This window comes from Danio aesculapii, chromosome 20 (assembly GCF_903798145.1).
Source record: "Danio aesculapii chromosome 20, fDanAes4.1, whole genome shotgun sequence".
NCBI classification, from domain to species: Eukaryota; Metazoa; Chordata; class Actinopteri; order Cypriniformes; family Danionidae; genus Danio; species Danio aesculapii.
Window position 1 is genome coordinate 15,385,965 of NC_079454.1, and position 24,608 is coordinate 15,410,572.

At 38.0% G+C, this 24,608-nt stretch overlaps 2 protein-coding genes across 4 annotated transcripts in view; one reads left to right on the forward strand and one right to left on the reverse strand.

The window, feature by feature from the left end:
* The window catches only part of LOC130247579 (pumilio homolog 2-like), a 151,149-nt gene that overhangs the window by 102,487 nt on the left and 24,054 nt on the right, over positions 1-24,608 (forward strand). The window contains exons 12-17 of one of the 3 annotated variants that reach the window (XM_056480877.1): positions 2,513-2,780; positions 2,862-2,991; positions 14,038-14,166; positions 16,020-16,157; positions 23,073-23,198; positions 24,319-24,390. In XM_056480877.1, coding sequence (XP_056336852.1) covers positions 2,513-2,780; positions 2,862-2,991; positions 14,038-14,166; positions 16,020-16,157; positions 23,073-23,198; positions 24,319-24,390 — 863 coding nt within the window. Of the gene's footprint in view, positions 1-2,512; positions 2,781-2,861; positions 2,992-14,037; positions 14,173-16,019; positions 16,158-23,072; positions 23,199-24,318; positions 24,391-24,608 lie in introns of all 3 variants that reach the window. The other 2 variants (XM_056480878.1, XM_056480879.1) reach the window with 2 other exon arrangements.
* Positions 1-24,608, reverse strand: part of LOC130247582 (HERV-H_2q24.3 provirus ancestral Env polyprotein) — a 92,607-nt gene that overhangs the window by 17,897 nt on the left and 50,102 nt on the right. The window lies entirely within an intron of this gene.

The window sequence follows — 24,608 nt, forward strand, 5'->3', positions numbered from 1 at the left end:
TGGGCTGTAAGCACATGGTCGCTTACTGAAGCTAAGCAGGCTGCGCCCAGTTAGTACCTGGATGGGAGACCACATGGGAAGGCTAGGTTGCTGCCAGAAGTGGTGTTAGTGAGGCCAGCAGGGAGCGCCCAACCTGCGGTCTGTGTAGGTCCCAATGCCCCAGTATAGTGACAGGGACTCTATACTGCTCGGTGAGCGCCGTCTTTCGGATGAGAGGTTAAACCGAGGTCCTGACTCTCTGTGGTCATTAAAAATCCCACAATGTCCTTAGTAGAGTAGGGGTTTAACCCCAGCATCCTGGCCAAATCTGCCCACTGGCCTCTGACCATTATGGCCTCCTAATCATCCCCATATCATAATTGGCTTAATCACACTAAGTCTCCTCTCCACCAATCAGCTGGTGTGTGGTGTGCGGTCTGGCACAAAATGGCTGCCGTCGCGTCATCCAGGTGGATGCTGAACACTGGTGGTGGATGAGGAGATTCCCCTTATGTGTTAAGTTCTTTGAGTGCCCACAAAAGTGCTATATAAATGTAAGGAATTATAATTATTATTATTATTATTTTTTTAAGTATCTGATATTTATTGTCCTTAAATGTTTTTTCCTACTATTTAATGTACCTAAAATGAAAGTACAAGTAAATACTGTAAATGGGGCAGCACGGTGGCGCAGTGGGTAGCACAATCGCCTTACACCAAGAAGTTCGCTGGTTCAAGCCCCGGCTGGGTCAGTTGCCGTTTCTGTGTGGAGTTTGGATGTTCTCCCCGTGTTTGCGTGGGTTTCCTCTGGATGCTCCGGTGTCCCCCACAACTGCAAAAACATGTGATATAGGTGAATTGGGTAGGCTAAATTGTCCGTAGTGTATGAGTGTGTATGGATGTTTCCCAGTGATTGGTTGCAGCTGGAAGTGCATCCGCTGCGTAAAACATATGCTGGATAAGTTGGTGGTTCATTCCGCTGTGGCGACCTCAGATTAATAAAGGGACTAAGCAGAAAAGAAAATGAATGAATGAATAAATACTGAAAATAAAATAAAAGTAGATTTTTTTTAAGAGCCTATATACAACAACAGTCAGCAGCCAATAAATAATAAAACTTGTTCTATACACTGTTTGAAAGGCATGATTGTGTTCAGTTTTTCACTAGTGTTTGAGCATGCGAAATTGAGTTAGATGGGTAAGGGTAAGTCAAGATAATGCAACACTGATAAAATGAAAGATTGCTTCATATTTTTAGATTATGTGCAAATGGATCACATTTTGATCCTCTATTGGCCTCGTGCATTAACATGAAGTGAATTTGTGAGTCAGAATTTAATAAACTTAAATTTTTGAATGCAGTGACATGCAAAACCAGTCACATGAGCATGTGTTTTTGATCTGCCGCATTCACATGCATATAACTGCAAGTCAATGGGCTGATTGGGCCGACCAACCAACCGCAGGCAGAGTCTAGCCCTGTCTGCATCCTGGGAAAGCCATGCAACATCCAACAAACTCATACGCAACAGAAACAATCACCTACAACCTTTCACAAATGCCTATGTGCCATTCATGGTCTCCTACCTTGGCAGTTCTATCATCGGAAAGCATGTGTTGAAAAGCAGAGCCTTCTCATAGGATACAAAATATCAGGCAAAAAGTAGTAATGAGACACATGACTCCACTAGCAGTTGAGTGCTGCGACACCGATTTCGATCCCACCCCACTGATTATTTTAAAGCCGGATAGTAAGATTTGCAAACAAAAGCTCAAAATTATCCAGTTTCACCACAATTAAAGCAGGAACTGGTGTTGTCTTAATTTATGCGACACATATATCTGTTAAAATCTTTAAAAAAGTAGTCAAGGGTTTCATGAACCTTAAAGCAATAGATTTTCAATAAAATATGGCAAGCCATCGTTACATAAAGTCCAAGCCCATTTTTTTACTGATATGACTAATATGGATAGTAGAGGCACTACACTATAGACCCTATTTTGACCTCCCATCTTATTAGGTGTTCCCATTACTGTTTAGAGATCCCTAAGTGGCAGATATATCATTCACCCTGTGCCAGACAGTGCAGCTCAAACTGTAAAAAAAAAACATATTGTGGACATTTTATGAAGTTATTTATGAATGCAACTTGACTGTAATTGCAACTTGACTGTTATTTATGAATGCAACAAGAATGTAATTTTTTTAGATAATCTCTGTATAATGCATATTAAATTTACCAGTGCAGCTACCTCGTTTAAAGCACTAACCAATGAAATTCAGTTTTTCCTCCTATTTTATAAGCACTACCTGCTGGAAAAACATGTGCATTTTCATTCAAGCTGTATACTGCAATAGTCATGTGCATAATTTCAAATTATGCACATAATTGTTGTTATTTGTGTTTTTTTTTTTTTTTTTTTTTGCGTGGGCGTGGGTTTGAAGTTCAACGATCACAGAATAACATTTATCACAGAAGTAAATAAATATTTCTTCATTTTTAATCCTCTTTTCCTCATTCTCCCCTTATAGGTGGTTTGCCCAATGGTAGTGGCCGTTATTTTTCTGCTGCTCCAGGAGCAGAAGCCAAATACAGAAGCTCGGGCAGTACCTCCAGTCTTTTTAGCTCTAGCAGTCAACTCTTCCCCCCTCCACGAGCTCGATACAGCCGGTCAGATGTCATGCCTTCAGGTCGCAGCCGCTTACTGGAGGATTTCCGAAATAACCGTTTTCCTAACCTGCAACTACGAGACTTGCCTGGACACATGGTGGAGTTCTCTCAAGATCAGCATGGGTCCAGGTTTTAACTCCTTTTCTACATTCCCAGAAACACCTTTTCTTGTCATATGTCTTCAGTGCTTAATAAAAGGCCTTTTTCCAGGTTTATCCAGCAAAAGTTGGAGCGTGCAACATCTGCAGAGAGACAAATGGTGTTTGGGGAAATTCTACAAGCTGCTTACCAACTCATGACTGATGTTTTTGGCAACTATGTCATACAGAAGTTCTTTGAGGTAATTTTTCATTTCTTTTTTGAAAGAGAAGACCTTAGTGTAGCCAATGATGTGCTTTGGATAAGTCACATGACCTGCAGTGTTTTTCTGTTGCGCGATTTCTGACAGACTGGCGTTTATTGTGAGTAGTTGCTGAATGCAAATGTATATGTCAATAAAAACAATAAAAAAGGATCAAATTATGTCAGATCCACAAAAAATCTGAAACATCACCTGCAATAAGTTATGATGACATATTCACAACTCATTTTTTTAATCAAATAAATTTTTTGTAAATCGATCAAATGTATGTGTTGCTAATAGTGGAACGTGCAATATTGCAATGGGTTAGCTAGCTAGCAAGGTCAGCTGTGAACGTTTAAGTTGTAACAATAACTACATGAATGCTAGTAATATAATGTTGATTAGTTGTATGTTAATGGTATTTGCATTATGGATAAAATCTAGTTTTAATGGCAATACTAATTTTGAATAGACATAAAAACAGGGAACAGTGTATTAGTGGGCACCACCATGTTCTATGGTAAGTGAAACAGGAAAAGGACAGAACTGGCTGTTCCTGCAGATGAAAGTGAGGATGAAATGGATTTTAGAGGCCATGAGAATGATGCAGACTGGACATTTGATAGCGACAGTTCAGGTAAGTTAGCTCGGAGGCAGAAAAGACAGGCGTAGTATAGTATAATATAGAAACATTGTCAGGTAGTATTCTGATGCATCTGGATATACTAGACCTGTTATTTATTTGTTATAATATTTAATGAAGAAAGTATTTATATTTACTGTATGTTGTATACATGATAATACAATGTTATGTTTGTTTTTAATAATATTCAGCAAAAAAGAATGGAATAAATGAAAGCTGTTGGAATAGTTGTTGGAAAGTATGTATAAGGTGTCATTTATAAGTTCTGTATTAAAGGTTATAATACTGCAACACCAATTAAATAATTTCAAACAACAAAATTATTAATTATAAAGAAAAGTTTGAAATTTGAAATTTCTAAGTTAGATTCATTGTTGGACGTTGTTGCCATATGGCAACACATCATAAAGTACCTTAAAGCCTTTTTTTTTGAGCACTTCGAGTTAAGCCATTTTAAGAAAAGATAAAACTGTCAAATATATGTTTTTATAGATTTATCATAATGCGTGTGGTAGAGTGTTAAAGTTTTGCTTATCTGTTTTATGTGATTGCTAGTGCACAGTGTGTCATACATCTATATTTAAACTGAAAGAATGTGTCTGCCTTCCGAGTAGTGTTAGGAAGACTGTTCCAGAGTTCAGGTGCCAGATTTAAAAAAAGGATTTACCACTTACTTTTTGATATTTTAGGAATAACCAATTGTCCATAATTAATACACCATAGTGGTTGTGAAGGGGTGTAATACAACAGGAGCTCACTCAAATACTGGAAAGCCACAGCTTTGTAAGTAATCAATAGGATTTTTAAATTTAGAAAAGTTAAAATATATAAAGATTTATTAGGGCGCCTAATAAATGATGTTTCTTAGTCATTGCATGCACTCTAGCTGCAATAACAGCATGATAGAGCTTTTATGCATTAGGCATTGATAACCTATTTCCTAGTTTGTCAAAAATGTTAAAGTGGAAAAATATAGATGCTTGAAAAATGGCCTTCAAATTGCAGGTTGCTAACAATTATTCTCTCAAGTTCTTGATGGCAACACAGACTTAATTGATTATTTATCAAGGGTAAGGCTTCATTCTAGGGTTTTGCGGTGTGTGTGTGTGTGCGTGCGTGCGTGCGTGTGTGTATGTGTGTCCGTGTCCTCGATGTGTGTGCGCGTGTGAACTTTGTAACGACTTTGTGTGTGAGTCACCGTTGCAACTCACAAAAACTGCATCAAATACTGATGGGTAAAGTTCTTACTGTAGTATTTCTCACAAATGCGACGTGAGATCTGCTTCCTGAGGCAGCCGAGGGCGGTGATTGAGGCATGTTGCTGACAGGCACGTGGGAACGGTGGATGGGGAGGACTAGCCTTAACGGCCCAGTACAAAAAATCAGCAACCAAGTTTTACCGCCTACAATACAGACACTTCAGACAGCTATAACAAATACTCTGATGGTTGTTTTGAGCTCAAACTTTACAGACACATTCTGGGGACACAAAAGACTTATATTAAATCTGAAAAAAGGGGTAACCTATGTGCCCTTTAATACTCATATTTTAGCCTCACACGAAGGCACCAATTAATGTAGTGATAATTGAATTTATAACAAATATTAACAGCAATATTCAATTAATATTGATATTTTTGCGTCTCGTAGGGCACCAAATAATGTATTGATAATTTCTTTGGTTTGACTTAAATATTAAAATTAACAGTATTATTATTGTTATTGAGATTTTGGTCACCCCACTCTTAAGGTGTGTAAAAATAACAGATAAGTAAAATACAAATGTAAAGGTGTTTTTTTTTTTTTTTTTTTTTATCTGGCCAAATCTGAAGGATAATGAGATCGTCTGACTTGTAGAGCCTTTTACTGGTATTACCAACACAAGGAAGACATAATTGTAACAAATGAGTATTTATTAACAAAAGAATAAACAAGGGTGACTAGAATTACTAAATGTACAACAAATTAAGTGCATAGGTGTTCTGCCCTCACTCCGGTGTCTCTCTTGCCAAAGTTAGACAGACAGATAAACTCTTTCCAACACGTGAGATTGTGGGAGAATGCTGCTTTATTCCATGCCACAGTCACAACCAGTATGTTGAAACTATGTAAAAGATGTACATAAAATGAGCAACAGTTATCTATGTACATAAAAATAACATCTGAGATAGAATATAAATACAAACAGATAATAAACTTACAGACAATGCTTCTACAGATGATCACAGGATGAGAGGATTGTAAGTGACTTCTTGTAAGGTATTCTTTTTTAAATGAGGCTAATAGATGATCCTAACTGTCAGAATGTATCTATGGCAAGAACAATTCAAAAGAAGCTTAATGACTTGGCATTAATTTATGGATTCTAAATACTAATATTTAGTAGATGATCCAGCACACTACCCGCCTGACATCTAAAAGATGTCATTACTATTGTCCACTTAGTTGAATTTCTGACGGCAACAGAAGGATTGTGTCAGAGATGGGCCGTAGGTAGACTTTTGATATTCCATCTTTTATTGTCTTCACCTCAACCTTCCTGACTCTTCCATCGTTTCCAGGGAAGCTCTTAAGGACAATGCCCATGGACCAATCACTTCTCTTGGCTTGATTGTCCTTGACTAGAACTATGTCTCCTTGCTGAAGGTTACGTTCCTCTTTTTGCCACTTTCTACGTTTTTGTAGAGTGGTTAGATACTCATTTCTCCATCGATGCCAGAAGGTGTTGGCTAAACTTTGAACTTGTCTCCATTGGCGAATATAGAGATCATTTTCCTTGAAGGTTCCATTTGGAGGTGTAAGTACACCAGTCTTTTGTGTGAGAAGTGTTGCTGGGGTTAGAATGAGAAGGTTGTTTGGATCTGTAGATACGAGTATTAATGGACGAGCATTTACAATAGCAGAAACTTCTGCCATGAATGTGATAAGAACCTCATGAGTGAGTTTTGCTTGACTGGTTTTGAGCAACATAGAATCTAGGATACGCCTGGGGATACCTATCATGCGTTCCCAGCTGCTTCCCATGTGTGATGAGTGTGGTGGGTTAAAGCTCCATATGCATCCATTATGACTTAAGAAATCCTTTATTTCCTCGTCGTATGTGTCTGTACTTATTTTCAGTTCTTTGCATGCCCCAACAAAGTTTGTTCCACAATCTGATCTTATCCTTTTAGCTGGTCCTCAAATGGAGAAGAATCTCTGTAGTGCATTTATGAAGCTTGAAGTGGTCATAGCTTCAATCACTTCAATATGTATAGCTCTTGTGCTCATACATGTAAATAGTACTGCCCAACGTTTGCTGTTAGCTTCACCTCCTCTAGTTCTTCGTGCTGTGATCTTCCATGGTCCGAAAACGTCAAGTCCGACATAAGAAAAAGGAAGATCAGTACTCAACCGGTCTACAGGCAAATCAGCCATCTTTTGTGTTTCAATCTTGCCTCTCAGTTTGCGGCAAGTTGTGCACTGATGAATAACACTACCAATTCTTCGTTTGCCTCCAATAATCCACAGGCCTGCAGCTCTTAATGCACCTTCTGTGAAGTGGCGTCCTTGATGTTGAATCTGAGAGTGGTAATGTCGAATTAGTAAATTTGTAACATGTGTACGACCAGGTAGAATTAAAGGGTTGATTTCATCCTTCTGAAAGGTTGATTGGGATAAGCAACCACCAATCCTGATTAGGCCTGACTCATCTATGTATGGGTTCAGATTAAAGAGAACACTGTTCTTGGATACATGTGTTTTTCTCTCAAGGTTCTTCAACTCATCCTGAAAGGTTTCCTGTTGTAGGCTATGTATTACAAACTCCTTTGCATTCACTAGATCTTCTACTGAATTTGGTTTATTACACACATGCCAGCCTTTGCATTCTTTTGATTTGTTGTTTTTGCTGAAGGAGTGAGCAATGTGTTTTAGCCTTGCAATAGTGTGTATCAGGCGTTTTCAGTCTGAAACTTCTCAAAGTATGTAGTTCTAAGCCTATTGGACACAACTTTAGATGCACAAATGCTGACCTCAGGACGAATCTCAGTATCGGATTCAGGATCAACTAAGTTTACTGGACTTGAAGATGTTTCCGGTTCAGTTGTCTTTACAGAAAAGCAGGCCCTGTCAGCCATGTGCTGTTCATTAAGTTTTCAGCCAAGATTGATCTTGAACCATGATCATCAGGGTTGTGGTTAGTAGGGACATACTATTTAGTTAGTAGGGACTTACCATTTGCATCAATTGCCCTGAAATAAGCAACAGCGGCAATAGCAATGGTAGAAGCATCGCTGAATAAACACATTTCCTTTCTCTGTGTATTGTTGAGAGTGCTGGGGGTGTACATCCTCTGGATTTTAAATTTTTTCAGTTCTTCCAAGGATTCTCTCCATGTTTTCCATTTATTGAACATCTGTGCTGACAAAGGAGCATCCCATTCACATTCCTCTGTGGTTAACTCTCTAAGCAAGACCTCCCTTTAATGATTACAGGGGCTGCAAATCCAAATGGATCAAATAGGCTGTTTCTTGTCGATAAGACTTCACGCCTTGTGTATGGTTTCTCCTCATTTGAAACCTGAAAGGTAAAACAGTCAGTTGAAATGTTCCAGCTGACTCCTAAACTTCTTTGCATATGTGAAAGGTCTGTACCAAGGTCTAAGTCCTTCAAGTTATTTGCTAAGTCACTTTGAGGAAATGCTTTCATCGCTTCTACTTTGTTTGATGCTATTTTATGTAGGCACAGATTTGAAGCTGCAAGCATTGCTTTGGCATTTTTCAAAAGTGTGATTGCTTCTTGTTCCGTGGAAAGAGACACCAAAGCATCATCAACATAAAAGTTCCTCTGAATAAACTGTCTTGTCTCCGAGCCATATTCTTTCTCTCCTTCTAGGGCAGCATTTTTGAGTCTGTACATGGCTACAGCTGGAGATGGACTGTTCCAAAGACATGTACTCGCATTCTGAATTCTGTGACTTCATTTTCTAGATTGTTGTTTTTATACCAAAGAAAACGCAGGAAGTTACGGTGTCTTCTCTGACAACAAAGCAATGAAACATTTGCTGGATATCGGCTGTTATGGCAACCTGTTCTTTTCTGAAGCGCAGTAACACCCCGAGTAAGCTGTTGTTCATGTTGGGCCCAGTAAGTAGAATGCTGTTCAATGACACTCCTTGATATTGAGCACTAGAATCAAAGACAACCCTTATTTGATCTGGCTTTTGTGGATGATATACCCCAAAGGTTGGGGGATACCAGCACTCATCATCTTTGGAAAGAGGTGGAGCAGGTTCTGCTTGTCCGTTTTCAAATATTTTGGCCATGAACTCTAGAAAGTGTTCCTTCATTACTGGTTGTTTTTTCAATGTTGGTGTAAGAGAATGCAGACGGTTACTCGCCTGCTGTCTGTTATTTGGAAGTCTTTGGCGGGGGCTGTAAAAGGGAAGTGGAGCGACCCAGCTGTTTGTTTCATCTTGGTAGACCTCGCTTTGCATCATCTCCAGAAATGCAATGTCTTCCATAGATGGAGCAAGTTTGTTGTCAACCTTTGTTGATTCAAATACGTCTGCTATTTTGCCTTTTGTGTGTGTTGTTGGAAGTATTTGTTCCAAAGGTGGGAATATAGAAGTTTCATAATCATTGTAATGGCTAAATTTCTCATTGATTTGGATATTTTTAGAACACGGTCTTGTTTGGCTGTGGCCTCCATTCATAAAAATGTTTGTCTTGAAAGTATTAACTGGTTTGTGGGCACCATTCAAACAAACATCTCCTACTATTACCCATCCTAAAGTGAACTTCTGTGCAAAAGAAGTATGTGGAGGACCATTGTGCTGTTCCAATACTTTGTGAACCTCAATGATATCTCTCCCAAAAAGAAGAAGAATCTCAGTCTCAGGATCAAGCTGAGGTGTGTTACAAGCTATGGATTTTAGATGAACATGGTTCCAAGCAGCATCAGGAGTAGGAATCTCAGCTCTGTTGTCAGGTAGCTCATTGCACTCAATTAGTGTGGGAAGTTTGAAATGAATACTTTTATCAATTGGTTCTACAATGAATCCTCTTGCTCTGCGGCCCAAGATTTCTGATGTACCTGCACAAGTTTTCATTGTGTAAGGAGATGCTTTTTCTGTGATATTGAATTTGTCAAAGAAATCAGACCTGGCTAAAGACTTGTTACTCTGGTTGTCTAGAATAGCATAGGCTTTCAAATTTACATCAGGATTATCTTTGCAATATATATTAACTAAGCAGATTTTGGAGCATGATCTTCCTCCGAAACTATTCCCACAGACCTTTGTGCAGCTGGATGTGGCAACAGTTGTGTCGGGTTTTTATCGTCCTCCCCGCCATGCAGTAAGGAAGGGGAAAAGAATTCTCTTTTGGTCCAGGGTGCTGGGCCAGGATGAAGAACTGCTACGTGTTTTTCACTGTCACACTCTGAGCACTGAATTGTTGCTGTACAGGTCTTTGCTTGGTGTGGTGTTGAAGAGCAACACCGGAAACAGATGAAGATTTCTTTTAGGAAAGTTTTACGTTCATGTAATGGTCTTTCCCTAAATCCCCTTCATTTGTGAAGAGGATGTGGCTTCTTGTTAATTGGACAGAGTTTGCTGACATCTTCTTCTATCAACATAGACTTTGCTGTAGGAGGATGGTCTACTTCTGTCTTATGCACCATAACATGTGACATTTTGGCTCTGGAGGTCATCTTCTGCTCTGTAGTTAATGCGTTTTGTGCAGAGATTGTAAAACTGGGGTCATTTCTCATATGCTCTTCATCTCTAATGAAGGTAGAAAAAAATGAAAAGGGAGGAAAACTTACATTGTGTTGTTGCTTATATCTAGATCCTTGTTGCATCCATTTCTCTTGGAGGGAAAATGGCAACTTTTCAACAAAAGGAGCGATTCCACGTGCAGTGTCCAGGTAAAACAAACCAGGTAGGCAACCATCTGATTTTGCAGACTCAATCTCTAACAGCAAATCTGCTAGCTCTGAGACGTTGGGGTTCTCTGTTAGAGAGCTTGGGAAAGCAGCCGATTTTATTTAAGAGTGCAGATTATCTTGCTTCAGCAGAGCCATAGCATTGTTCTAACCTTTCCCAGATTCTGGTGAGTCCTACATCAGGGCGATTAATATGAACTGACCTTATTCGTCGAGTATGCTCAGCTGATTCAGGACCAAGCCACTTAGTTAGCAAGTCAAGTTCTTCACAAGGCTTTAAGTCGAGGTCTTCAATCGTATTTGAAAAGGTTGATTTCCATGCCCAGTAATTCTCTGGCTTGTCATCAAATTTTGTAAGTCCAGCAGTAAGTAAGTCTCTTCATGCTAGAAACTTGGCTAAATTTAAAATCTCTTGGTTTTCAGGCTTGGTAACATGCCTCTCATTTCTCATATTAGGTGAGAAAAACCTGTTTGAATTATGACATTTAGATGGTTGAGAATAATGAGGTAATGTACCTTGATGTCTTGCTGGATTTTTAGGGTTTCTGACCGGCTGAAAGCTGTCATCTTAGTCTTGTGACTGAAATATTAGCTCATTGCTTAAAGAGCCCATATTATGCGTTTTTGAAAATGCCCTTCCAAGTAGTGTGTAACACAGCTCTAAGTGAAGTTAAATATATAGCTAAGGCTTAAATCTGTAAGTGTACACTGTTTAAAATTGTTGATTCATCTATAAAAGAGTCGACTCACAGTGCTTCAAACGAGTCGTCTTGCTAACGATTTATTAGGTGTTTCGCGATGACGCGGCTATGAAACACAAGCCCCGCCAGTAGTTGCGCGCGCAAACCCGGGAGATTTGAAACCTGCGGCCCCGCCCACTAACACAGAAAAAACACTAGACACACACACACACACACAGACGCCACCGGTCGAATGAAGTCATGCTGTGCTCAGATGGATATTATTGACAGTCTCTACCCAAAGATGAAACTGTGAAGAGTCAGTGGTTGAGGTTTATTCACTAGTGTAAGTAAGTGCGATTAAAATTGTTGCCTCATTTACTCTAGCTTGCAAATTATGTATTTATTGTGTTTTGTTACTTGTTAACCTGATACAGTACACGCGGTTACTCTTTATATTCTCATATTTCATGTAAGCCATGTTGAAAACGCGACGCGTGCCGATTTGTTTAAGGATTTAACATTAAATGCTTTTGTGAGCTCGCGTTCCACTGCCGTTTGTCGTTGCTATGGCCATCGTGAGCTAGGAGACTCGTGTCGATCTCCCTAGTTCTTCTGAGGAGGAGTGTAATGTGTGTGTGTGTGTGTTTGTGTGTGTGTGTGTGTGTGTGTGTGTGTGTGTGTGTGTGTGTGTGTGTGTGTGTGTGTGCGTGTGTGCATGTGCGTGTGTGTGTGTGTGTGTGTGTGAGAAAAAGAGCAGGTAGAGTGTGTGACGGCTAGGAGACAGGAGACTCGTGTTGATCTCCCTAGTTCTTCTGAGGAGGAGCGTAATGTGTGTGTGTGTGTGTGTGTGTGTGTGTGTGTGTGTGTGTGTGTGTGTGAGAGAGAGAGAAAAAGAGCAGGTAGAGTGTGTGACGGCTAGGAGACTCGTGCCGATCTCCCCAGTTCTTCTGGGGAGGGTTGTGTGTTTGTGTGTGTGTGTGCGTGCGTGTGTGCGTGCGTGCGTGTGTACATAACAATAACATCTGAGATAGAATATAAATACAAACAGATAATAAACTTACAGACAATGCTTCTACAGATGATCACAGGAAGAGAGGATTGTAAGTGACTTCTTGTAAGGTATTCTTTTTTAAATGGGGCTAATAACTTATTCTAACTGTCAGAATGTATCTATGGCAACAACAATTTAAAAGAAGCTAAATGACTAGGCATTAATTTATGGATTCTAAATACTAATATTTAGTAGATGATCCAGCACAATAGGCATGAATCATGAAGGTAATAATGTTGATGAGGTGTGGTTAATAACTCTGTTATCTTTTCTTAAGATAACTTTTCTGATAAGGTAAACCTTATTCTAAAAAAAAAAAACAACTAAGGAAGTTTTTGTTATTAATAAATATCAGTTATAAACATACTAGTTATCAACACACTATGCCAAGGTTTCTGCTAGAGGTTTGGAAAGTGATATATTTAAGCTTCTGCTATTTATGCAGTGGTTGGAAGAAGCTGGATCTTCCTGTAAGTCTTGATGCATGGAACAAGCAGATGTGGGTCTCTTGAGCATTGAGTTTTGAGAAGAAGAAATCTGGAGATTCTGGAACATGCAGACTGGAGATTTTTGGAGGTAGTGGTTCTGATGTTGGGGACAAAGCGATAAAGTGATAAATCAAACAAAAGTCTGTCTACATGTGAGATGTGAGCTGTAATGGTGCTCTCACTGAAGAAATTTAAAATTAAAGAGTTAGTAATTTAATTAATTTGTAATTTGATCAACAGAGTTTGTTTGATAGTCTTGATATACAATTGTAAACAGTTAAATAGCACAAAGAAAACAGGCTAAAGATGAGCCACAAATTGGCAAACAATGCGACAACTGGGCTGTTAAAAGATGTTAGCTGTGATGCTAACACAATGTGCTCATGGTGGTCGTATTTTATATTTATGGGGCTAGTAATTCATTTGATCTGCAAAGTTTAATTGCAATGACTGATAATTAGATTTAGAATAAAAAAAATAATTTCAAGCAGAAATTATCTCAAGCAGGCAAGCCTTGAATCCTTTTATGGCCTGCCAGATGACATTTTATCAGATCAAGGACACAGGTTTACAGGATTCATTCAGAAGCTAAATGTCAATGTCATCCTTACTTTAGGTTATCATCCACAAGCTAATAGACCGATTGATAAATTAAGAGGTCACCATATTTCTACAAACATACTGCTCTCAAAACCAAACAGACTGGAACCATCATATCATGTGGGCAGAATATGCACAAAATTCATTACAAAAACCCTTTACTGGTCTAACTCCCTTTCTGTGCATCTTGGAAAAATAGCCACCCCTTTTCCTGTGATCAGGCAAGCCCACAAGTCCTCCTCGCTGTCAATGATTGCTCAGACAAACAACAGCTCAATTTTTTTTTAATTTGTTAAAGTGACTGCTGAATATTGATACAGTGCTTATGGCCTCTGTTAATCTTAATTTACAGATTTTTATAGTATTATATTGTTGCAGTGCAATTGTTTTTTTTTTTTTTTGCAGTATGACAGAATTGTAACTCCAAAAATGGCTTTTCCAAAATTAATTTAACCAGTGGGATAAAAATTTCATTCATTAATATGTTTATTAATTAATTCATTCATTCATAGTAAATATTAAATTTATTAATTCTAAAACTTATTAATTCCTAAATATATCCCAAAATTGTGCAAGTGTGCGAGAGAGAGACTACAATCATACTAACTGAAAGTAACTAGAGAGTAACTGCTTTCTTTTTCTCTGCTGTAGTTTGGCAGTGCAGATCAGAAACTAGCACTGGCTACTCGTATCCGTGGCCATGTGCTGCCACTTGCTCTGCAGATGTATGGTTGTCGTGTGATCCAGAAAGCTCTGGAATCCATCTCCTCTGACCAGCAGGTAATTGTAAGTTGCCTTTTTGCTTTCTTTACATATTGTATTATGTTAAGGAATTTTTTAATTGTATTAAGTGGCCGTAAACATTTTTCCATTCTACTGTTCTATATCTCTAAGTTTTGTTCAGAATAAGCACCTATTAGATCAATGTGTTCAACTATTGCACTTATCATGCATAACAAAAGATCATATAAATGCAGATATTTACAGTGCATCCGGAAAGTATTCATAGTATTACTTCACTTTTTCCACATTTTTTATGTTACAGCCTCATTCCAAAATGGATTAAACTCATTTATTTCCTCAAAATTCTACACACAATACACCATAATGTCAATGTGAAATAAAGATTTTTTGAAATTGTTGCAAATGTATTAAAAAATAAAAAACCTGAAAAATCACATGTACATAAGTATTTACAGTCTTTGTCGTGAAGCTGTAAATTGAGCTCAGGTACATTCTGTTTTCACTGATCATTCTTGAGATGTTTCAGCAGCTTAATTGGAGTTCACCTGTGGTAAATTCAGTTGATTGGACATGATTTGAAAAAGGCATACACCTGTCTATATAAGGTCCCAGGGTTGACCGTGCATGTCAAAGCACAAACCAAGCATGAATACAAAGGAATTGTCTGTAGAACTCTGAGACAGGATTGTCTCGAGGCACAAGGTTGGGTAAGGTTAAAGAAAAATTTCTGCTGCTCTGAAAGTTCCAATGAGTACAGTGGCCTCCATCATCTGTGGGTGGAAGATGTTTGGAACCACCAGGACTTATCCTAGAGCTGGCCAACCATCTAAGCTGAGTGATCGGGGTAGAAGGGCCTTAGTGAGGGAGGTGATCAATAACCTGATGGTCACTCAGTCTGAGCTTCAGCGTTCTTCTGTGGAGAGAGGAGAACCTTACAGAAGGGCAACCATCTGTGCAGCAATCCACCAATCAGACCTGTATTGTAGAGTGGCCAGACAGAAGCCACTCCCCGCCTGGAATTTGCCAAAAGGCATCTGAAGGACTCTCAGACCATAAGAAAATAAACTCTCTGATCTGTTGAGACTAAAATTGAACTCTTTGGAGTGAATGCCAGGCGTGACGTTTGGAGAAAACCAGGCACCGCTCATCACCAGGCTAATACAGTCCCTACAGTGAAGCTTGGTTGTGGCAGCATTATGCTGTGGGGATGTTTTTCAGCTGCAGGAATTGGAAGAATAGTTAGAGAGGGAATGACGAATGCAGCAATGTACAGAGACATCCTGAATAAAAACCTGCTTCAGATTGCTCTTGACCTCAGACTGGGGCGATGGTTCATCTTCCAGCAGGACAGTGACCCAAAGCACACCACCAAAATATCAATGGAGTGTCCTTGAGTGACCCAGCCAGAGCCCAGACCTAAATCCTTTTGAATTCCCAAAGACAGGTTGTAATTGCTGCCAAAGGTGCATCAACAAAGTATTGAGCAAAGGCTGTGAATACTTTTACATATGTACATGTGAATTTTTTAGGTTTTTTTATTTTTAATAAATTTGCAACAATAAAAAAAAAAATTGACATTGTCATTATGGGATATTGTGTGTAGAATTTTGAGGAAATAAATGAATCCATTTAAGAAATGAATCGATTTTGGAAAAAGGCAGTAGCAAAAAAAATATGGAAAAGGGAAGCACTATAAATACTTTTCAGATGCACTGTACTTAAAAGTACAATTTTAAACAAATACCTGTGTATTGCATTTTTTTTTCCAAAAAATAATGTGTTTTTTGTGAATTGACACTAAATTTGGCTCAAATGTTTCAGTGTTGCTTTTAGAATTATAGAGTAAATGAATGGTAGATGTTTTACATTTTTTCTTTCTCTTTTCGCAGAGTGACATTGTCCGAGAGTTGGATGGTCATGTTCTGAAGTGTGTGAAGGATCAGAATGGAAATCACGTGGTACAGAAATGTATAGAGTGTGTCCAGCCCCAGGCTCTTCAGTTCATCATTGATGCCTTTCAGGGCCAGGTAACTCCAAAAACACTCATTGTGTGTTTCTAAAATTAAAAAAAATTTACTTAGCTCCTTCTTGCCACCAAGATGTTAATTTCGGACTTTTGTCAGTTGTAAAGAAATTATGGTTATTGGGAAAAATGCTTGGTGCTCTCAAATTTAACTTCTTATTGTTCCAGTGTGCTGCATGCAGTGCATTGCATGCATTGGTGGTTTACTTTGTGACATGAACAAAAACAAAAGCTAAACATGTCACATCTCCTTGTGACATCTTTGTGAATTAAATGATGTAAACCATTTGAAGAGAGTCAACACGTCAGGTAATGTACAACTAGTGTCTTTGTCAGACTGTTAACAGCCAAATAAACAATTACAAAGCTGAAGGAACTCTCATGTGAAGCATTCTGTATTCCTATGATTAATAACATGGCAACAAAAAAGTGTATTTAGAGCTTAACCATGTCTTAACAGACTTATCACAAGACAGTGGGGCTATTTATCTATAGCAGGGACAGTCATTTACTGGTGGCAGGGCATGTATCTACAGGTCTACTGCTCTGATGTCCCCTGTAATTTAGCCTGAGATCATTCACCATCATCATTTGGGCAGTTGTGGCCTATTGGTTAGGGGGTTGGACTTGTAATCAAAAGGTTGCAGGACTGATTCCCATCCATGGCAGGAATGAATGGGGGAATGAATGAACTGCACTCTCTCCATCTTCAATATCCAGCTGAGGTCCCTGAGCAAGGCACCTAATCCCTAATTGCTCCCCGGGAGCTGGAAGCATTCGCTGCCCACTGCTTTAGTTACTTTTAAAGGTGCTGTCTTCAGAAACGTTTTTTGTTGTGCTGGTTGAAAGTCACTTCACATTACAATAGTAATGATTAAAGTAAATGATCTAAATGTATTTATATGTATTTTTATATTGGGTAAGGCAAGACTAATAAATGTTCTTTCAGTTAAAAATTGTCAAGTCAATAATTCCCATAATTCTGATAATTAGCCCAAACTGTCTGTCAACAAATGTAGATTTGCAACAAATGCGTAGATCCACAATTAGCGCATTTATGTGCAGCCAGCGGTAAAAACTAATACAGAATCAAAACTTTTTAAAATCCTGAATCAACATTGGAGTTACTTTTGCACGCTGGAGGAAGGATGACACCATTGCTGAAGTATTTCTTTTAGACAGGTAATGTTACGTTTTATTTTAGTCAAGAAAAGCTGATGTAGATTTTGTTGTCACAAATGGGTTATATGCACGGAAGTGTTGTTTAGCCACTGAAATCTTCCGGCGATAGATTTTACATTATTGATAATGTATTGATAATGTTTTTATTTCGTTTAACAAAAAAACAAGTAAATTGCATTATTCTACCTAGCCTGCTTTACTGAGGTGAAGTTGGTTTTATATTTACATTGGTTCATTTTTGAACAATGACAACCTGTGACGCGCTCCCTATATTGTTTACCATGCTACTTTGAATATTCGAACTTAAATAGCATGCAAGTATGGCTTGGTAATAAGTGAAACTCCCGTGCCCCGCCATACCATGCAACCACGAACCATACAGTAGTCCCTTTAGAACAGTGGTTCTCAAACTTTTAAGCCAGCGACCCCCAATGTACTATCGTCAAGAATTCGCGACCTCCCCACTACCAAAGCATATTCAAACAATAAAAATAACTTATTTTCAGCTGTTCACAATATTTTAACTATATTTACTATACATTACAGGGCTCGAAAATAACATTTTTGCTTGGTAGCATTGGTGCTCCTAAATTTTTTAATTTAGGCGCACCCACCAATAATTGCACCCTTACTACAAGATTTATAAACAGATTTATTGCATTTGAAATCAACACTAATCAAAACTAACAAGCAAAAAAAAAAAAAAAAAAATATATATATATATATATATATATATATATATATATATATATATATATATATATATATATATATGCATGCGTGAGGAAAATATGTCTCAATGAAATCCCGTTATCACAAGAAAATAAATTTTTATAACATGATAACCAAATGATGGGTAACCAAAAGATACATGGACCGCTCACCAGCCCTGCACGCACTGCTTGACATGAATTTATTATGAATCTGTTACCAATACGTTAACTGTGCTGTGTTCTCACAGATGGTGTCCGATATTGCACAGATGCTTTTGACATATACCTTATTATTTGCATACGTCATTTTAATAGCAATACCGCTCTTTTCATGAGCTGCAATATTAGTTTAATCTTAGTCAGTGCAAGCCCTTTTGCGATAGTGTACGTGGTGTTCTAATTTACATATAGCTGCCACTTGCACGGCTGACAGCATCTGGCAATTAAATAAAGGTTTAAACAGAACCTATCGTGCTTAACATGTGTAGATGTGGCAAACTGTTACCTGAAAATTCCGTCCCACAGACTTTACAGTGAATGCTAGTTATTTTCATAGCGGACTTGAAACCAATGGAAGTCTTTTATCCACTCTTCGAAAAGTGTAGATGGTGGATTAACATTCACCACATGAGCACTAACCAGATGTGCCATTATTTGTAGCTTTAGCTGGTTTCTAAAACTAAATCTGTCAGTGTTGTTATCATTCTCTCATCTTCAGCACGTTACATTTTCGCGGCGGTTGTAGTTCCTGTCATCTGAAGACAGGAGGCGTTGACTGAATGATTCAGTCTAGCGCAGTGGGCCAATAAGAAGAGAGCGAAGGCGGAACAAGCGTTGCCGGCTTTGTTTACTGCAGCAAGTTGACATGACAACAGTTTTAAACTCTTCCTGAGCGCTGTGCTTCAAGTGCAAAGATGCATTCTGCCTGAATGTGTCCTAAATACTTTATGAATTCATCAGTGATATCTTTAAAAAATCTGAAAATATTAGCTTTTACTTGTAATACTGAAAAATATATATTATAATCACAGAAAATTACACAATTTTTAAATCACTCTCGCGACCCCTTGAAATTATTCTGCGACCCCCGCAGGGGTCGCGACCCCCAGTTTGAGAACCACTGCTTTAGAACAATGTGTGAGAGAGTGAGACTAGTGTTTCTTGCATGCATGAAATATTGCACATTATGATGCTAACTACACAACTGAAAACAGTTAGATATTTTTTTTTTTGTTTATAATTGTTGTATTATAAAGTACTATAATGTTTTCTAACTGGCGATTGACATGATCTAGTGGGTCTCTGTCATCTTAAATGAGCGTGTTCATGATTTCAGGAGCTGTGGCTTTGGATGGCAGGGGAGGGACTGTGTTTCAAACATATTATGCTAACCAGTTAGCATATAGGCAGATCATCTACTGCACCTTTAAGTTTCAAGAGTGACATCATGCATTGCTGAACTGAATTTTAGATCTGCCAAGTCGCATTAGGCCTGTTGTTCGCTGCAGCAGTTGAAAAGTTTTAAACTTTTCCAACGCCAACGCAGGTGTCAGCCAATCAGATTATTTTATTATAAACCCTATGTGAAGAGGGGTTAGGACTTTGATAAGGTATTTGTTGAATATACAACCCCAAATCAGAAAAAAGTTGACACAGTATGGAAAATGCAAATAAAAAAACAAAGTAGTGATTTCTAAATTTACTTTGACTTGTATTTAATTGTAGACAACACAATAAATATTATATAATGTGTTGCTCATGATTTTTTATATATATATATTTTTTTTTAAGAGCCCATATTATACATGAAATAGGTCATATTTTGGTTGTAAGGGTCTCCAACAAAAGGGTATCTTATAATCTGCATTTAGTTTTACCTAATTATTCCAGCAACTCCCATATGAATCGTTCAGCGATTCATTTGTTCCCAAAACCCCTCCTCAACGCGAAGCTAATCTGCGCTGATTGGACAGATGACAGCCTGTTGCTATTGGTCGACACTGACAGGCTTCAGCGCGAGACAAAGTGAAATGCCCAGCAGCTAATCAACAATATAAAAGTAGTCACAGTGCATACACGCTTTATAGTGGATTTTGGCTGCCAGTGGGTGAATGTAAATACAGACGACTAACTATTTAATTGAGCAAAAAGTCCAAGAACTGGCGAGGAGATCTCCTAGCCTGTCACAGTCTATCTGCTCTTTTCACACACACACACACACAGGGCCGGCGCGTCCATAGGGGCAACGTAGGGCGGCAGAATAGAGAGGGCGGCATCAACGACACCTCCCTCACCACCTGCGTCCTCAGTTATATCCGCGAATAGCCCCCCAGATTTCAATTTCAACTGCGACACCCCCCCGGTCCTCACTTTACTAACGGGTGCCTTTTATTTTCACTATCAGGTTGAGGGCGGCGTGATCATCCTTTGCCTAGAGCGGCATTCAGCTTGCTCCGGTGCTGCACACACACATTACCCTCCTCAGAGGAGACACACACACACATAACCCTCCTCCCCAGAGGACACGACACACATGCCTAGAGCGCTAGTTCAGCTTGCTGGGTCCAATTTAGACACTTCACCTCGAACCTGAGCTGAACTATTTTGAAACTTGACCGTTGCATGCGTGTAGGAACAGCTGACAATCCGTAAACAAAGCGGCACGCGTCGCGATTTCAAGGTGGCTTTACACGCGATATGAGAATAAAGAGTTAACCTGATACAGTACACGCGGTTACAAGTAACAAAACACAACTAAATACATAACTTGCAAGCTAGAGTAAACGAGGCAACAATTTTAATCGCACGTACTTACACTTGTGAAATGGAGAAAGAAACTGATTCACGATCCACTGATCCATGTTCTGACAGTCTTTACTGATCCTTCCTTTAACAAACCGATGAAGTCTTCCTTGTAAGCATGTAGTTTCCAGAAGCACTCGAACTGCTCTAGGCTGGGCTATATTGCTGAGGTTTCATCTTTGGGTTGACTGTCATTAATATCCATCTGCACAGCGTGACTTCATTCGACTGGTGTCTCTGTGTGGCTTTTTTTTCTGTTAGTGGGCGGGGCTGCAGGTTTCAAATCTCCCGGGTTTGCGTGCGCAACTACTAGTGTTTCGTAGCTGCGTCATCACGAATCACCTAATGACTCGTTATCAAGACGACTTGTTTGAAGCACTATGAGTCGACTCCTTTATAGATGAATCAACAGTTTTAAACACTGTACACTTACAGATTTAAGCCTTAGCTGGATATTTCACTTCACTTAGAGCTGTGTTACACACTACATGGAAGGGCATTTTCAAAAACCCATAATATGGGCTCTTTAAGTAAACACATATGCCAGTTTTGGTTCTTGCAACACATTTAAAAAAAAAGTTGGAACAGTAAATCATTTACCACTTCTTAATGTTGTCATTACTTTTCACAACACTTAAAAAATGTTCAGGGACTCAAGACATCAAGTGATGAAGTGTTTCAGTTGTAATTTGTCCATTCTTTCTGCAAACAAGTCTTAGCCTGTACAGAGTCTTCGTTGTCGCATTTTGTCTTCAAAATGCAACACACATTCTCTATTGTTCACAGTGTAGGGATGTGTTAGTTTATCTGTATCTCCCCCTTACCTAAGTCTGCCTGCAAAGGGTGGTCTGGGGAGCAGTTAATGGAAACTCTGGCACGGTTCATTAAAAGTATAACCACAATCGTACCAAATGAGAAACATGTATGAATTGATAAATCATGTACGAATTGGTCAAACAGCGTATTTATGCAGTTATTCACTCGCTTTTCTAACATGCATAACAGATGTGCTGAAAGCAGATCTCATGACTCTCTTCTCATTCACTTAAAATTTTACATTACATTCATAATAAATGGACATATGTGCTGCTCAGTCTTAGCATGCTGAAACCAAAACTGCATTTTGCAAAGTTGAAACTTGAGGCAATGGACCCAGTCAAACCAAATGTGAAAGCGCCAGCTGAATCAAGGTCCTGCATAAAGAACTTTTGAGTTACAGCAATATTTGCAAATCACATTTAAAATTACAAATCAATGCTTAGATTTCAGAGATATTAAAAATATATGTCATATATGCAACATATATTCCAAAATATTGTGGAATTAGTATATATATGAATATATGATCAAACAACATCTTCATGTTCTTTCTTAAGAACTGTGCCAAACTATTATGTGCTCCATTGACTACACTGAATTGTGTATTTGACAAAACTGTAACAGTTTTATTCATGTTAAAAGATCTCAGCTGGACTGCTGACAATATATACTTTATAATAAATTAATTTACATTTTTAATTTACCATATCGTTTAGCCATCACTTCACCACATAAGAAACATCAAAATGAAGTGATTAAGATGAGTCATCTCTTATTAAACTCTAATTTAGATTTATCAAAAGTTAGATGTTAAATGTTTATCAGAGACTTCCCTCTATGATATTGTTTGCATTGCAGCATTTTAAGTGCCTTGCTTTAATATTTTTAGATGCCTCCGCGTGGTGGAGTAGTGATATATAAAGGACAATATCCAGTGTAACGAGATTTAGTGGGTAAACAGACAGAAATATAAATGTGTTTTGTTTTAATAATATTTTTCGTTTTTGTCAAATAATTCCATGTGATCACACAAAGCTCCAAGAACAGTTTTGTGTGCCCAAAAATGTAAAAACGAATTTGTCTTGGCAATAATATACAAAGATTTGCAGATGGACCTGTAATATTTTTGTAATATCATTGCTATGTTTATTTTGTTGCTATGACTAAAAGAAAACAGATGATGTGTCCAAAACTGTGACGCAAGTAAATGTATTTAAAACTGTATCATGTTTTTGCACTGCAATAGTTCAAGTAGTCCAGTACAATGTCTATTTTAACAAAAAAAATCTTTGTGAAAGTAATTTATTAATATTTATTTATGTTTTTAGATTTTAATTAAATTGTACTAGATTGCATTCAGAAAGTAGTATGATGTGTGTTAATTGTCTTATTTTGTTGTGTAGGTGTTTGTTTTGTCCACTCATCCATATGGATGCAGGGTGATACAGCGTATCCTGGAGCATTGTACTCAGGAACAAACCTTGCCCATCCTGGAAGAACTCCACCAGCACTCTGAGCAGTTGGGACAGGTATAATTTCCTATGCTTTGTATTTTAGAGAATTATTTTACTGCACCCCTCTAACTTTTTGTGAAGTTCTTATTGTGTGGCCTCTTTTTGTCATTCTAATTTAGTTTTTTTTTTTAATCAGATGAAAATGGCAAAATTGTATTGACAGTCGCCTTCTAAATGGTTGTTTACACAAAAATTAGTTATACTTTCCACTGCTCTTCTTTTCAGCAGAAAAAAATATACATTTTTAAGCATGCTATACAGGCATGTGAGACTGTTGCACTTGTTGCTTGTGTTTTTCAATGAAATAACTTTGTGTAAATAGCCCCTACCAAAGAGAAAATAAGTGTTGTTCAATATAACAATCTCTTATCAGTCACAGTTTTGTGAGTAAATTGCCTATGTAGACAACATATACCTTTACTGTTGAATCTAGAATTTGAGGAGGGTCATCAAAATTCAAATATTTAAAAAAAAAAATTAAATGACAAATACCCTTTAGTTAATGGAGTATTATTTGCTAGATGTGAGTGGTGATAAGTGAAGGACACTTTCATTTTACAGTGAGTTTTAATGGACATAAACATTTATATACCTTTGAGTGTAAAAAAAAGTATATAATATTATTAATTATTAATGAATATTTAAACCTTTGACAAAGTGAACTGAATTATGGAAAATGCATCTTTTGGTATATTTTTATTACATGCAATATTTCACTGTTGTCAAAATCTAGTAACTTAAAAGCCAGCTTAACTTTTTGCCAAGTCTTCTCAACACTGCTTGTGATTCCTATAAAAATTGTGTGATTTTGGCCATTTTGGATTGATTGATTTCCCATTACAAAATAATAATGCAAAGTTGATATTAATGAATTTTTAAAAAAGCATACATTAGTTATTTTTTTTCTTATTGGACGACTGGAAAAGAGGCCATGCAATGAAATAGGCTCAGAATAGAAGTACATTACAGAAGTACTTTCTGCATCACCTGTTTGTTTATTTTGTACCTTTTGCCTATATTGATTTAGCATTAAGTTGCTTAGAAATTTTTATCTAATGTCCAATTAGTTGTGCTGATGGATTTTAATAATGCAAAAGATTACCCAACCCTTGACCCCCTCACTTATTTTATCTAGAAGTATCAAGGTGTTTCATTGGAGATGACCCCCAAAACATATTATACAGTGTCCAGCGATGCACTGTTCAAGGTCAGAATCACGCGTCTTCCTCCTACTCACAAATACCTCCTTGCATCGTCTCATCTACCTCCTAACAAGCCTGTGTCTAACACCTAGATGGTGCTTTTCCAGTTGCTTTTTTGGTCTGCAGGGTTTCTTTCACTCACACTTTTTCTTACACAGATTCTTTCATGGAAAACTTGACATCGCTGCCTGATCACTTTCAAAAACAAAATGCTAAAAATATA